At 30.3% G+C, this 17743-nt stretch overlaps 3 protein-coding genes across 5 annotated transcripts in view; 1 reads left to right on the top strand and 2 right to left on the bottom strand.

Annotated features, from left to right (window-relative positions):
* LOC132921140 (Kv channel-interacting protein 1-like) overlaps positions 1 to 17743 on the top strand; it is a 411785-nt gene that overhangs the window by 29586 nt on the left and 364456 nt on the right. The gene's annotated exons all lie outside the window — the stretch shown is intronic.
* LOC132921148 (cuticle protein 7-like) lies at positions 4924 to 6279 on the bottom strand. The gene is made up of 2 exons (XM_060984007.1): positions 6120 to 6279; positions 4924 to 5711 (listed from the first exon to the last, which is right to left on the bottom strand). Exons 1-2 carry the CDS (start codon positions 6129 to 6131, stop codon positions 5220 to 5222), a joined length of 504 nt encoding a protein of 167 aa, XP_060839990.1. The 5' UTR covers positions 6132 to 6279; the 3' UTR covers positions 4924 to 5219.
* LOC132921146 (cuticle protein 7-like) lies at positions 12371 to 14009 on the bottom strand. Its single transcript, XM_060984004.1, has 2 exons — positions 13850 to 14009; positions 12371 to 13185 (listed from the first exon to the last, which is right to left on the bottom strand). The coding sequence occupies exons 1-2, from the start codon at positions 13859 to 13861 to the stop codon at positions 12664 to 12666; spliced, it is 534 nt and encodes a 177-aa protein (XP_060839987.1). The 5' UTR covers positions 13862 to 14009; the 3' UTR covers positions 12371 to 12663.

Here is a 17743-nt window from a genome sequence, read left to right as displayed (position 1 = left end):
AAAATTAATTAAAATATATTTTCAATTGTTTTTTGTTCACTCCAGTATTGATGATATATTTTTTAAGACACTTATTTCGTCTTTTATAAATATATATATATTTATATATTTATATATCAAGTGCCTTTTTAGAATTTTGAACGTTACCGTTACGTCGTTAGTTTTCCGCAATTTTCTTTAGGACTTTTGTAAAGTTCCATCAGTATCTAATTTCCAATCCATTGGGTGTCCTATATACTAATGAAACTTTTAAAGGACTCCTTCAGCGCGAAAAAGTGTTTAGGAACACACGCACTATAATATAATTAAAAAAAATATTTATCTTATTGAAAAATCAATAATGCACCACCATAATATTATTAACTTGTTGATATAAAGTATACTATTAAACCTGCAGCATTAATTTAACAATGTTCGCATTTATATTAAAACTTCATGTATTAACCAATTTGTCTTACCTTATAGCGTACATGAGGTATAATTTATTAAGTTTTATGGATACTGTTAGATATTATTATTGACTATATTATTGATTAATTATGGATAAACTAAATACGTGTGTTGATAATACATTTCTTATCTTTGGATTAGTTTAAAATAGTATTGGTATTTCCTCAATAATTTAACTTATCAAATAGTTTCTAAATAAATAAATATATTAATAATATTAATAGCATGGTTTCTATTTGTTTATGAAATATTATAGAATATATACCAGATACCTATTAATATGGTAAATCTTGTCAGTAATACCAATGTATTCAAAAGCTAATCATAGTCATAACAAGTAATATTTATTTGTTGAAAACTCTATTAAAAATTATGTTTTACACGTATTATTACAACATATTGTTTTGTGTTTAATTACAATGGATCCTTGAATATGAATCGTGATTTTCGACGTCCATTAACCGGGATATAGGTTGGTCGAAAACCGAATCATTATAATATCATCGATACATCCATCACTGGCCGCAGTGCAATAAAGAGGTAGGTATAAGGACCTTCTGACCTGTTACCTATTGGATGGAAAACATTCGTTTCGAATGAATTAATAATAGCCAATATTATTATAAGGATCATAATATTATGTTTGATTGTATCTATAGAAAACTTAAGAAGTAGGTCATTTTTGGAATATATTAAATCCAATAACTGGAAAGGCATTGTCTCAACAACATTAGCGCAAATAGTATGTAATATTGTTCTGCCAGTATCACAGTGAAATTCGGTTGGAAATTATATTGAGAATATTGTAACGATTCCTTGTAAGAATGATTTTAGGAATAAAACGGAAATGTATTACATATTTTGTTATAAAAAGAATAATCAGTTCTAAATTCACGCAGTTTTTCTATTCAAGAGCTAATATTTAATATTTATGCAATATATATTTTAATACCCGTTTGTAATAAATAATAATAATTAGTTACAATGGGTATTTATTTTTTTAAATTTTAATCTCATACATTAAAAAAAAAGAATTAAGAAAAAAATATTTAATATTAAATACATTCTTGATTCTTTCGTTTGAATTATTAATTTATAATATTTTAAGGTGAGTTGTATTTCAGTAAATTATTGATTTAATAACTAACAACTATGTATTGCTATGTTTTTATATATTTTTCATCGTATCAATTTATTTTTGAAAACTTTACTTATAGGTCTCCGGGATAAATTTTAATACAGTAAATTGTATAGCTTATAACTTTTATTTATGTTTACCGTTGTATTAATTTGATAGATTCGTTGATTTTATTTATTAGCATTTAGTATTTGGAAGTGGAGTTAGTAATGTAATTCCCTATAGTGTGTAAGAGTATATTTTGTTTACATTTCTCAACCTGTAATATAAGTAAATTTAAAAACTTAGGGAAAAGTATCAATTTGTCGATTTGTTAATCGATAACAATAATAATTATGTTCTATGTAAAAACTTAAAATTGAAAAAATTAGTGATTATGAATAGAAATAAACTGTAAACAAATTCGAAAAATAACAAATAAGTTAACATATCGAAATATAGTGTTACTATCATCCACGCTTTATATAATTCTAGAGAGATGAAAAATAATTAGCGCATACCGTTCATTCGGCGGTGCCTACATAGGTATTATGATATGATTAAATAAAAAAAAATTCTAAAAAAATCTGTAAATATTGCATCACCGAACACGACTCGTGTCAGAATGAAATCACAATTTTGATTTATGTGATTTGTGAACAAACGTACATTTATTTAAAACTAAACCGAGATCGTTAGCGCGATCGAATATAATAATACACATATAATACATCATATATTATTAAATATAATAATATCACAGCATGTCAAATGTTTACCGTCAATCAATCGATATATGCATATAGGTACACGCTCACACATGCACAAAATGTATGCGTTATAAATGGTTATTAAGCGGACGAAAACTTACTATCATTTTTAAATAATATTACATAATGCGAATGTTCATTAAAAAGACATAAACCGGTATTAGCGGGCGTTTGGTGGACGTCGAGCGCGCGTGGTCCCACTGACATTGACCCAATATACAAACGTAGGTACGGTATTATGTTATATATGTTATATATTATATTATTCATTTATATGAGGTGTACACTATATTATGTATATTATACGCGCTAATACAGTTACCTATTAATACAGTTATATTCTTTCATTTTCATTTTTATTTATTATTATTATTAATATTATTCACTCTTTCTTTTCTCTCTCGTTGTATACCGCACATTCCTTTTCATTATTCGACCGGCGCACGTTATTAGTACCTGTACACACGGTATATGTATTATAATAAACATTACACGGTTCATAGACTGCAGTCAAAAGGACAAACGTCCTGTGGGCAAACACGGCCGTTGCCGCATATAGATCTTCGAATCGATTTATCGGAATGATTTACGACTAGATTCGCGCGATGGGCGTCATTATAATGCATAGTTAATATTATTATAGTAATATTATAACAGCGCACGCGCATATTATTACATATTATCATTATATTGTAATTCACGACGAAAAAACATACACGCGCATAAATTAATAGACAACATATACCATAGCTACATAAAATAATAATAAATACATAAATTATTGTTGCAGCGAGCGAGCTGCATTTCGATTGTTAACCACAACGTAGGTACGCGTTGTTTTCACAGGGAGCAGCGTCCTTAAAGGTACAATTATTTTGTAGAGGCGAACTGACGAAAGTGCACTGCGAACTGCGGGGCCTGACCTATCTATGCGTGTTGTTATCATATCTGCAGTTACACAACAAACAAAATAATATAATTTTTTTATTACGCCGTGCAGGAATTTCGTCTGAGAATGCCTCTCGAGAACGACAAATGTTATCTCTATAGCAGTGAAGTATTGTTTTTAGAAATGTTTAACTGTAGGATATACCTACGTACAGACAATAATTGTAGATCTTATATTATGGCAATACCACAATATTTACCTTTTATATTTAGAGTGTTGTGCGCAATGTACCTACATAGATAATTGTATATTAAGTTTTGCGTATCTTGATAGCGCGTTAAACCTATACACGAAGTGACGGTTTAACAACATTACGCGATAGGACGTTGGTATTTTCAAAAATGTTTTTCAAAGTTTGAAATGCTTATACTTCAAATAATGCTGACTCGTCTGTGCTATATGTCTATATACAATAGACAAATTACGAGTAACCTCCAAGATAAATGATGCCTATTAACCGTTAGCTTTATAATATACAAACCTTCTGTCAACGCCTATAAAAAATACTAAGTAGATTTTAATCTATCTTGGGTATAAAAATAGAAAACAAAATCGTTTCTTCACACTACTGTATTTAAGAAATCTATTGATAGGTGATTGCGTTGATTGGCAAATTATGATTTATTATTTTTTCGAAGATATATAATATATCATAAATTATAAATAATATATATATTTTAAAATGTGAATAAGTATGTTCATAATCAACAACGTTTGATGATAAATAGACTATCTGACTTCAATTCAAACAAACGTGAAATATTTTTTTGACTTATAGTTTCATTATAATGTTTACAACAACATAAAAACATCATAACCTTATTATATATTATAGCTTATAATATTAAGTCGTGAATAAATTTTAGTCGATTGTATGATTTTGGAAAAATAGAATTAAAATTGATGTATCTACTTTTTATGTTTTAGTGTGCATAAATATTTGCATATAAGATACATGTAACGATCATTATTTAATCTTGGATTTGCATAAAAATGAAGTCAAATAGTATTTTGTATTGATTTATTTAAGTTGTTTTTATTGCTCAAAGAATAAATCGATAAATAAACTATCGATTTAATATACTATTACATCATGCTCTGTCAACAAAACGGATATTTTATATACTGTGTAGCAGTCAGTAGCGGCTTATTATACTTAAATACTACTAGGTGTCTATTAAAATTAATAATATCTGTATTTCTATAAATTTTGTTTTTTCAATTTTTATCTTTATACGTTTGTAACAATGCATAATCTCATTCCATAAATACCGACGTCCATTCATGTAGAAAAATTGTATCTATTTAAATCTCACAGACATCGTTATAATAATACTACTACGATAATGTCGTGTAGGACCCGTTCACGTCCTATTACGCGTAAGATCAGCGCACGCCAAATGAACCAAGATAGGTACCAGCTATTCTTATGCGTATATCGATATTGTCTCCGTGCTCAATCGTACGACTACGCCTTTGGCAAATCATCACTGGTCAATTTATCGTGTGTTATTACATCGTTGTCGCGACGTAACACCAACAGTATTTATTATCATCGTTAGCCAGGAGTGTATACCAGGTATGCAGGTAGTACCGGACAGGTATAATATCATGTTCGAAAAAAAAACAAGACACGGTTTATCATATTATAGTATCACGACGGATAGATATAATATAGGAAATAATAATAATACAAATAATAATAATAATAATACTATGATGATGATGATGTCGTCTAGTAAGAATTATTTACAAAACACATAATATTTATACACGAGTTGTAGGTACACACACACACACACACACGATAATGTGTACGTGACTCGGACGGGTGTAGTTGGTAACGATCATATTGAGACGGTTTCACCGGCGGTGACGAGATACGGTGTCTGGAAGAGTGGCTGCGATAGATCACGAGAAGGAATGGCGGTTATTAGTACGCCTTGTACGGGGCGGGCTTGTAGGCCGGTGCTGGGTAAGCGGGCTTGTAGGCCGGTGCCGAGTAAGCGGGCTTGTAGGCCGGGGCGGCTTTGTAGGCCGGGGCCGGGGCGCTGTACGGGGCCTTGTATCCACCGTCGATTTTCTTGACTTCGGCGTTGAAACCGTTGTAGTCGTCAGCGGTGTATTCGACGACGCGGGTGGAACCGTCGGCTTCCAAAAGGCTGTAAGATCCCTTGACGTAACCGTTACCGTCGGCGTATTCGGATTGGCTCTTGACGTCGTATGTGGACGGGTCGTTTACGCTGTACTCGAAGTTGTACGGGGCTGGTGCGTAGGCGGGTTCCGGAGCGTAAGCCTTTGGTGCGGAGTAAGCTGGTGCGGCGTATGCTGGTGCTGGGTAGGCGGCGGCCGGGTAAGCTGGCTTGTAAGCCGGGGCTGGGTATTGGGCGAGGGCAGAGGCCACGCAAGCGGCGAAGATGATCAACTGTAAAAACGAAATCGGTTTTAAAATATGGCGGTGGTATCATATAGATTATGATGATGATATTATGCTGTAGAGAAAAACAAATATTAGCAACAAAAATATTGTCTCGTCCAAGCGATAACAGTACTTAATTTAATATTAACGTAATTATTATGAATAGGTAGTTTTATGACGAATAACGCGCGGTATCTCGAGTCGACGCTGTGCGAACAGCTATACGACCGTCGAGTGAGCGAAAACCGGACTGGAAATTCATAAATATTCTCAAGTTATAGTGGTAGGTAAATTTTAATATCATAATATCATAAATTATTATCGCTATATCATTATGACGAGACAACATTTCGTTTGCGCGAGTTTGTAGGTTTCCTCGAACAACCAAAACCGCGATTTGTCGTTTTGGTTTACCTTAGCTGCCATTTTAGTTTGTATACGTGTATTTGAGTTTTACGGTTTTTCGAAATTTGCGAGTCTTGTCGACGACGAGATCGGTAACTGATGACTCGGTCCCGAGCGATCGCCGTATTTATATGGCTCTGGTTATCGTCCACAATCCCTTCCATCATATTGCACGTATCGCGTATTCCCCGTCCGGTAAGACCGCGTACCTACTGAGTACATACTTTCGATATGGTTATAGGTTATAGGTACTACGGTATAGCACTGTGGTATATCTATTTTGATATTACTATTATTATTATTATCGTATATGCCTATGCGAACCGGTTGCGATATGTACGATTACAACTGCAGTGTATACCGGGTTATCGGTAGATTATTATATCTGTACACAATTTTTTTTTGCTCCGTGCCGCAATTGCAGGTGTCTGGCCGCGGCAGCGTAAAGGGAAAAATCTTCAAGGACACGTCGTCGTCTATTCGAGTTAATTTGGTATCGAGGAGAAAAAAAAAGGTTTGCCTCGCGTTTGCAGTGCCGCCGACTTGCAGTACCCGTGGAACATTTATTTCCAAATGATTTAAATTATACGTTGTCCGGTGGTTACGAGTGCCCGTAATAACTACGACTGCCGTTTGTGGTGTATTTTGTATTGTACCATAATGTGCACCAATTACCAATGTACGTTTCGTGTGCAGCAATACTAATAATATTTCAAAAAATATTCGTATTTGTGTAAAGTTTTGCTTGTCATGAATCATGCTATTATGTTTAGAACATCGTATCATGATTTTTAATAAAATAATTCGCTGAATGTCACAATAATCTTTTATTTTGCAAGCATATCACTTTATATTGTGTAGTATGCAAATGATAATACTAGCAATTTAATATCTGAATATTTTTTGGCAGTTTTAAATATATAAACCGATGCCTACGTAACTTTAAATATATTAATTTTTCAAACTCATTTTTTTTTTAAACCTTTGTTTAATTATAGTAAGAATTTAAAAAAAAACCACACAGTGTATTCGTAATCACGTAGAACTAGTCTTCAATCGGTTTTATTAAGTATTTTAATGTAATGACAGATAATTAATGGGTAGCTTAATAATAATAAATATTTTGACAAACATTTTGAAATTTCATACAACGACTCTAATATTGCTAGTCTATGATTAGCACTTCAGTTTTATTCTGTAGGCTAAGTGAGTAATTTAATACGTTTAATAAGAAAATAGGACGTGCAATTAACAGCGTAATTATTATTCTGGTAGTCAGTAATTTTGTGCATGTGAACACATCAGTAATAGTTATTAATTCCACTTTGTCACGACTTGAATAGATTTTTTTTTTGTTACTCGATATTATACTATAATATTATAGGTAAATACCTAAACCACAGAATACTAATTTTTTATTTGATATTTTTTTGGTGTATGTAGTATGCTTGTATTAATGTGTATTGTGTATGTAGAAAATGTAATAAATGAGAGGGTTAAATTAATTTTGTCCACTATTACCCATTAATTTTTTTCATTAAGCCGACAACTTTTTTATTACACTCGTATACAATGACAATAAAAGGTATACAATATTGATTATGGCCATGTTAAAAATTTAAATTGATCAATGATGACTAAAATGGTAACAGAACCAGCGCCACGGTCATCATGACATAACGGCGTTACGAATATAGAAATACCACGGACGGGTTAAAATATGTATTAGTTGTTTCTGAATAGTGTGATAAATAATTGAAAAATTACGAAAATGGCTAGCTTCATTCACCTAAGTTAAAGATGTAATTATTCATTAAGAGTTTAGTTATTTATAAAGTTCAAAGAGCGATTTTGAACAGAAAAGTTAATATTATTAAAATCAAATAGTTGAATGCGTTTACTATTAATCATGATTTAATTAATCATTCTTAAAAATATGCTATATAGTTAGATTAAAATTATGAAATGCCATGTTAAATTAAATGTTTAGATTTTAATACATAAATTAACTATGATGGTTTGTTTAAATAATATTTTTGTTATTATTTAAATAACCATGAAATATTATTTATATTTTAGCTATATTTTCATAATAAGTTAAACTAAAAGTGTTCTTACATTTATTTTTAAAAAAATAAACAGTTTTTAATCATACGAATTTCAATAGCATGTAACAATACTCGTATAGTCGTATTTTCTAAATTTAAATTCAGTGTGTATCGTATATTTAAAGTTTTTTTTGAATACATTGCATCCTATTTTTAATTAAAATCTGTATCTATAGAAGATTAAAGAGTTATAAGTACGTGAGATTTATTTTACTTACGAAATTTGATTTAAATAATAAATTATGAGTGAAAATGTATCTTATTTTATTTTTCTATGTTTTATTTTATCTCCTTCTCCTTCACCCACTTAAAATGTATCATAATCGAACTAAATTAGAACCATAAAATGTAAATATTTATTAAATAAATGTAATATGTATCTTAACATTTTTAACTCTTCATCTCCATCGAAAAGGTGATAGATAAATTGTTGGAAATTATTAATAAATTCTTATTGAAAAATTAGTTTTTCGATTTGAAAAAAAGTGATAGAGAGTTTATTAAAAAAAAATATCAATAATGGTGTGGCCACTATTCTATTAAAAAATATATAATAATATATTCATATATAATCGTTATAAGATACAAGTGTTGTTAGTGATCATTAATGGACCATTTTTATTGACTGTACAATTTTAAAGTAGGCGGTATTACACCACTTACACCCGATGGGTGGCATATGGGTGCGCTGAGCTTTCCCTATTAGATGAGTACATTGTGTTATTGAATATATTTATTGTATATAATGTTATAATATTTATATAATATAAATATATACATATTATTCACTGCCTACATTTTCCAACAAATACAAAATGGATAATTTGTTTTTATTATGTTGATTGCAATTTAAATACGTCTGTATTCATAGTCTTTAATAATATAATAATATATATTATAATACTATAATTATATATGTAGTGTACATAAAATAATAATTTTAGTAACTATGCCTCAACTAGTTTTACGATGTTATATTATAAGTAGGTAATATACCTAACCAATCAGCAATTTGAATATAACATGTAATTTAATAAATTGAGTGTTTTTTTTTTAATTTGGGCATTATTTAAAGAGCGTCCAAGAAGAAATGGTTATGATATTATATTAAATATTTATTCAAGCTATTATTATCGCATCATAAAAAAACGATTACGTTTATTATTTTTTTTAGAAGTTTTTCTAGAGTTATCCAATCTATGAGATTATAATGTATTTTAAACGTGTACAATAAAAAATGAGTTGTTTTAATTATATAATTGAAAGTGAATATCTATTTAACAGAAAAATCATTTGAATTATTTAAGAGAAAAAAATGGATTACTGTGCCAATATTAGATGGCCAGACAAGAGAATATTAAATAAGAGGTGTGAGTGTAAACTTACTTGTTTTAGTGCCCTACGGACTTAAAAAATATATATTATTTATGTAATTGTATCATTATTTTATTGAGTATGACCTTTTATTAAACCTGAATTTTCTATAAATGGTATTTAAAAAAAGATATGTGACATTACAACTAAGTAATGAAAGATAAATTAAAACTTCTGTCCCACGCGTCCACATCAATGTAAACTGGATCAACTACAAATTGATAATTTAGTATTCTTCATAGTATGCCAACAGAATATTTGTAGCAAATTCATATTTATTTAGACATTTGTAATATTTTAAGTTTATGAAAGTATAGTCGACTGCTTTCATATTTTTGACTGCAAATGGAAGCATTACGTAAATTATACATAAGGCTTGTATTGTATACAATTATTGTAAAAATAAATAAAAGTAATACAAATACTATACCTTTACGAAACGACGCATGATTTGGACAATGTTTCAGGATTAGTTTATTTTTATTTTATCGTAATCCAGAATTTTAGTAGTGAATGGTAAACCTTGACCTTTGTATTCTAAATTATAATCGGACACTAATATGATTTATTTGAATTTATTATAAGACGTTCAATTATTATTATTCGTGACATAATAATTGCAAACAGTTAAGATATAGCCTCAAAAGTATATCGGTAATCACTACAGTAAGTAGCACTATTTCTATTGAAGGTGGCCGATATGATTTGTTGGAGGTTAAGTACAATTGTGTATTATTGCAATACTGCGATATAATACTAATGTTAATTTAAGAAGTGCTTGCGATGAGTTATTATAATAATTTATTATCGTTCTGCGGTGATTTTTAGTTTAAAATATTATGTCCTAAGGTGATGTAAAATATGAAAATTATTACGGTCGTTGAGGTAATTTTGTTATTTCTCCGATAGTAGTGCACTTTAATATGTTTACACTACGTATATTATAATATGCCAATACATGCCATGCAATTCACTAAAGATATATGTTTTCAAGGCAGAGTTTTCGGGTGATTGGTAAATAAATTGCATATTATATTATGTACCTGCTGTTCGGGGTTATGTCGTGTTTGATATCAGCAGGTCCAAGAGTTCAACGGAAACTAATTAAGTGTGATCAGGGAGGTCATATTATATACATCACATTTAATATGATAACGATTTTTTTTTATTTATTTATGAGTTAACAATGGCGAACTCGCGCCACTGTATGAATAATGTATCGAAATCTCAACATTCGTGTAATACATTTTCCGATTATTTCTTATTGTAAAAGCAGGTGTAAGCAGGTGTTTTTTTTTTATTATTGTTTTATATTAATATATCAACGAAATATAACATTTATTATAAAACATGATAACCTTTATAGTTTTGAGCAGTGAAAATGTATACTAATATTAATCTTATAACGGAAGGAGATTTCGGTATTTGATATAGTTTTCAAGAAAATCAGACCACCAACATTTGCGTTTATTTTAATTTTTGTTAATTTTCATACTTTTATTTTTTTTAAAAGCAACTCATTAGACGATTAAAAATCTTTATATTCACAGTTAAATAATACCTACTTATTTAAGTTAACTTGTATACTATAATAAAGGTTTACTTTTACAGGAAATAAATTAACGAGGTAATATTTTTATATTCACAATAGTAAGTAGAGTTCTTTCTTCTTTCTAATGGGATCGTTCAAGTAGGTGGTAGTGTTTACGTGAGATTTTTACTAAACCTTCCATATTAACATGTAGAAGGAACTAGGCTTTTTTTTATTTTACGTCAAAACAGTTTGTAGTTTCATTGGTATTAATATAGACTTCGCAGTTTATTATAAGTTTTTTATTTTACACTTAATGAATATTTTTTATACGAGTATAACAGTACAAACAGTAGGCGGTAAATAAGTGATTTATTCAGCCTTATATTATGACGTATTTTCTTTATTCTAAACAAGTTACTCAGGATTTCAGCCAATTATCATTATTTGTTCTTATAACTAATTTTTGTAATAGTTACTAAGAGATCAATAATAATATTTGTTTATAGTTAATTTAATCTATGTTAATAAGAAAAGAAACGTATTATGTAAGTTGCGTTTTATAAATAGAAATGTATATAACTTCTGATTTACTATTTCGAATGTATAAAACATATTTTGAAATATTTGCTCATAAATTGTTTTGATACACTTAAATTTAAAAAAGGATACGACTACATTAGTGAACCGCAATTCTTTCACGGATCTTCATAATATTGCAATGATTTATCATTGCTTTCAAATTGTTAATACCTATAACGCAGTACTAGTACTACATCATTCGTAGAGCTGTCCAAAGCAGAACGAGTGCCTAACACACAACTCTTAAAATCGTGTATACTTTTACTTTTATATTTTGGGCTTATAATAATAATACAATGTATGAATGATTAAATATTAGGCGTTGAAAACAATATACTCAAATCGATTATCCCGCAATGGCGCAATATGATATTATTATTATGCATTCACGATATATCGGTACCTTGTCATATTATATACCTGTAGCTGTTAACTGTTAAATATCAATCATCGATTTCGATCGTTTTTGCCAATAATATTTAGTATTATTGTACATCGATCAACGATGTTTTTAAATCAACTACGCCGCCGTTAACGTCGGAGTGTAGTGAACTCGACGACGATATAGCGACTTCGTTGACATTATACCGACCGGCAATAAGTGTGAGTGTTTTTTTTTTGTTGTATATATAGTAGGTGAAAAGAAATAATAAAAACCAGTGCGATTATAACGTTTTGTAAATATATATTAAACTATACATTTACACAACAATAAATACAGGTATTTGATCGTAAGATGTTGTTTACGATGCACAGAGAAGGAAGGGAGCGTATACATAATCACATATTATTACAATACATTATGGGCAATAAACAATAATAATAATAATAATAATAATAATCACGATGACGACTCGAGAGCCGCGCACACGCACCAGCAGTGGTTTGCCGGCGACTAGTGTTTGGCTTCAAAAGATCGGAAGAAAAAGTTTTTACATGTCAGAAAGATGAAAACGAATTAGTAGGCCTTGTACGGGGCTGGCTTGTAGGCCGGTGCGGAGTAGGCGGGTGCTGGGTATGCGGCGGGTGCTGGGTAAGCGGGTGCGGCGTATGCGGCGGGTGCTGGGTAGGCGGGCTTGTAGGCCGGGGCGGCTTTGTAGGCCGGGGCGCTGTACGGGGCCTTGTATCCTCCGTCGATTTTCTTGACTTCGGCGTTGAATCCGTAGGAGTCAGCGGTGTATTCGACGACGCGGGTGGATCCGTCGGCTTCGACGAGGCTGTACGATCCCTTGACGTTGCCGTTGCCGTCGCTGTATTCGGACTGGCTCTTCACGTCGTATGTGGATGGGTCGTTGACGCTGTATTCGAAGTTGTATGGCTTGGGTGGGTATGCGGGTTCCGGAGCGTAGGCTTTCGGGGCGGCGTAAGCGGGTGCGGCGTATGCGGGTGCTGGGTAGGCGGCGGCCGGGTAAGCGGGCTTGTAGGCTGGGGCGGGGTATTGAGCGATGGCGGAGACCACGCATGCGGCGAAGATGATCAACTGTAACAAAACGACATCACGACGGTTAGGTTGGTATATTATTAGGTTAGAGTTGTTAAACGCGATAATTATACCGCACACGGATTGTATGCGTATATATAATAACATATAGTTAACCGTATTAATACAATAACTAGACAGCTGACTCGCCGATACCTCCCAAGTAGGTTGTGCCATTTGTATGGGTTGGTCGAGAACGATAGTTATTTAACGATAAGTGCTGTAGTACTATAATATTTTATATTTATGATAGTACCTACATATCGATTATTTCACAAGCAATATCGTTCCTGCCCAACTTCTCTCGTATTTTGGCTGTTGCAGACTTTAATTTTTTCTTAACAACGAGTATATTTGAAATGTATAGTTTTTAATATATATGTGTGTGTGTGTGTGTGAGTGGTTTAATGCTCGAAAACGTCGACGGTCGGTTTCGATTAAGTACCCTATAGAATTCAATGAATTTATTTTTATGATTTTCAAAAAGAATTTCAAAAACACGAGTGAAATAATATACCGTTGAAACGTGCACTGCGTTAGCCGAGAATGAGTTTATACTTGTTAATAAAAATTAAAATAAAGTTTTTTGAATTTTACTTGGACTGTGCGTTAGGTCTAACTCAAATCCTGCGTTACGATCATGAATAAAAATTAAGACACTTACCTTAGCGGCCATTTTAATGGTGTTTTTTTTGTTGAGATTTTGAATAAATAAATTACAATCGAACGATCACGAATGACTGGTGACTGTGACTGTGGAGTTTACTCTATTTATGCTAAAAGTTTCAGATGACTTTAATCCCTTCCAGTCGATCAACTCCTTCCAATGATTTCGATAGTATAACGAACCGGTTACATTGGAGAATAATGATTTAGCTAATATGGCAACCTCATAACCGAGGAAACATTGGACCTAAGGCTATTGGGTTTGGTTGAACGATAAAAAGAGCAACCTTGAATTTTTGTCCGTGCGGTCAAAAACAGTAACTGTCAGTGATACAGAATTAATTATTTAACATTTTGGATTGGCATATCTTGTCCTTACATAAGCCACAGCGAAGAGTATAATATTATAATGAAATTCAATTTTTCATAAAACAAATTACGTATTGACAATAATAGCATTTTATCAATCACCGTGTACCCGTGTAAGCATAATGATATAATATATACATATTGTGCTACTGCAGTCGATATAGAAAATAGGGCATTCAAATAATCCCCGGGCTATATATAGAATGACCGACAAACTGACAAATAGACAATGTATAATATTTAAATTTCATTTCAATAATAATATATTTTATTATTTTATCTATATTAATTAAATAGTATTATTATCTATGTAAATATGAAAATCTTTTTTAACAAAATTGCATTATATATTTTTGCATTACCAACAATGCATTTAATTTGTAAGTAAAAAAAAAACCATATTTTTAATAATCTGTGACCTAACACTTTAATTTGGTTAATATATGTTTAAAGATTGATTTATACTTTTTTTTATTTTAAGCACCACCCGATTAAAACAAAAAACCGATAAACATCAATAATGTATACTGAAATATTTGAAAAAGAAATACCAATACTACTGTACTTATTACATTCGTCGGACATTGTATTAGAAATCCCGGCCAGTTAAGAAATTTTTTGAAAGACTACGAGCATTATGTAAAATGACCGGATTTTCTACTATATGCGTTCTTAACGTATAACATATTATACGCATAAATTATGTATGCACATATCGGTGCGGCTGTATGTTCGTATGAGCATATGGGAGTTATACAATTTTGAAATACATGTAGACATTGTTGCAGTGGTGTTTACCCAATTACGAACGTGATCGCTAATTACGTAGCCAATTAGTGCGCACCTATATATTTTTATTCGTGTTCATTGTACTATAGTGAAAATCAACTTTAATATCCATATTGTATTTCAATTTCCAATGTATACTCTTTTTATTTAAAATTATTTTACAAATCGTCACGTCAAAAAACGCTTCTGAGTAAAGCTTGATTTAAATTGGACTTTTACAAAAGTTCATTAATATTTTTCAACGGTTTTTTTTCTATTATTGCTTTGAGAAAATAAAGACTGACCATTTTACAGTATTATTCAGGTTCAGTTTTTGATGTTTAAAAGTATAGTACAATATTATGAAACGTTTGCAATTTTTTCTTATACCTAAAAAAGGTTTAATTAGATTTCTTTTGAAACAATATTGTAAAACAAACACTTTTCTTGATTTGTTCAGAATCTGAAAATCTGGAAATATAATCGAAACAATAATAGTGAAAGTTTGGTTGGTAGCATTTTAAACAAATGTTATGTCGACTGTGTATTTGACGGTGGTTTGAGCTATTCAACAACAATTCGATAGAGTAAAGACGTGTTATAATATTGTAATCACTCACGATATTGAAAAAAATACGTAGGTGCTCTTTATTATGTTAGACAAAACGGTGCATCTCTAAAAATCATTTTTTAAGTACACGATAATATTATAACATGATACATAAAGTGAAAAAAAAGTACTCAAGTACTAACTATTATAATATTTTAGAATTTAGGTAAAATTAGGATTTTTTTAGTCTTACAATGATAAGTATTTTGTATTTATCTGTATTACCTTTTTTCAGTGAACGTATATTTAGTGAAAAGTAGCATATAAACAGTTTACGTTTCATGTTAAAAAATAAAAAGATCTTGGAAATGTCATTTTTGATTTTTTATATAATTTTGTTGAGTTAATATGACTGATAAGTGATATCGTTTGAAAATATCTAGAGAAGATTGACAAAGAACCACGGTTTTACTGAATTCTGGTCATGATCATTTTTAAAATCCAGTGGTTATTTATGAGCATAATTTATTATAACCATAATACCTGTGTCGAAGTGAACGAAGCGAGACGAGTGCTAAACATCAATAGACTTCTTATACTGTTCGCCTTGTTTAATTTAAATATATTATGTGGGTATTAGATTTTTGTATACTTTAATTAAATAAATATTATTATTTAGTTTATGCCTAATAATCAATTAATTAAATCATTGTTACGTTCTACCGCCATTAATATAAATGGTTGGTAAAATATTCAAATTGATAATTAAAACATAATATTGTTTTAATTCATGCATTGTTGTATTTAAATTAATACACTTGTTATTATCAATAACCGGTTTTCCAACAATACGATGCGCTAACATAAGATATATATCTTTAAAGTTGTTTTAAATAATAGGACATATTGACGTCTCATAATTTCTTTTAAATTTTGTATCAACTTGATATTACTTATTAATAGCAATGTTGATAGATTATTTAAAAACCACTTATTATTTAATCATTATGGACGCGGCGAACTCTCAATGGTATCAAATATCATAATTTGGTATAATATGTAGCATACAATGTAGTTAGAAAAATAAGATAATATTTAATTTAAATAATTATCCTTTTTTTAAAATTCAATTTTTAGGTAATTGGCTATTCGATATTATTATATATGTAACCTTTTTTCACTGTTTCCTTGACTTTTGACCTAGGTAATATATAACATAATAATACGCGTTTACTTTATCTTTCACTACTTTATCATATTATTTTGTATTTTGGCATTGGGTCAACAATGAAAAAATAATAGTAAACTCAATAATACTATTAATATTACCTACGTGTTTAGTGTTTATATTTACGTTAAAATATAGTTCTATCATAAATAATAGAAATAATTACATAGGTAGTTTAAGTACTTATTGTAAAATATTTATATGATTTAGCTGTATATTTTAGATTTTTAAAGAAACAAAATATATATCAACATTTTTACTTTAGATAATAAATGATTTAAAAATTAATAATCGCCGTCTTACATGGGCTCACCATATCAAAGCCAAAAGATTACAATTAAACTCCCGATTACGAATGCTCAAAACCCTAATTGTCAACAACAAACATTCAAAATTAAATATTAAATTACTTCTTTATAAATCTCTCTTAAAGCCAATTTGGACTTACGGCCTACAGCTATGGGGCAATGCGAAAAATTCTAATCTAGATAAAATCCAAAGGTTCCAAAATATAGCGTTAAGGAAAATAACCAATTCACCACCATATGTGTCAAATCACACACTTCATAAAGACCTGCATATGAAAACAATCCAGGAAGAGGCAAAAAATTACTACAAACGGTTCCACCTACGCCTTAACTCACATCCAAACCCACTCATAAAAAATCTAGGTGTATTAACCATCCCTGGTAACCCTCCTCGGCGTCTCAAGCGTAAATGGTGCAGAGACCTACTAAACCCTTAAAAAAAAAAAAAAAAAAAAAAAAAAAAAAAAAAAAAAAAAAAATATTTGTATAAGTTAAAATAACATATACGTATGTAAAATAAAAGACGAAGTGTCATCAGTGGGTGGCTTCTTCACTCAAGATTTTCCTCCTGTAATATTATAGCCTATATTCTTATTGTGCCTTGTGTACAGATTGTATATATATTAATAAAGAAAAAAAAAAAAAAAAAAAAAAATTAATAATCAATTG

Source organism: Rhopalosiphum padi, chromosome 2, assembly GCF_020882245.1.
Source record: "Rhopalosiphum padi isolate XX-2018 chromosome 2, ASM2088224v1, whole genome shotgun sequence".
NCBI lineage: Eukaryota > Metazoa > Arthropoda > Insecta > Hemiptera > Aphididae > Rhopalosiphum > Rhopalosiphum padi.
This window is presented reverse-complemented; position numbering and strand designations above follow the sequence as displayed.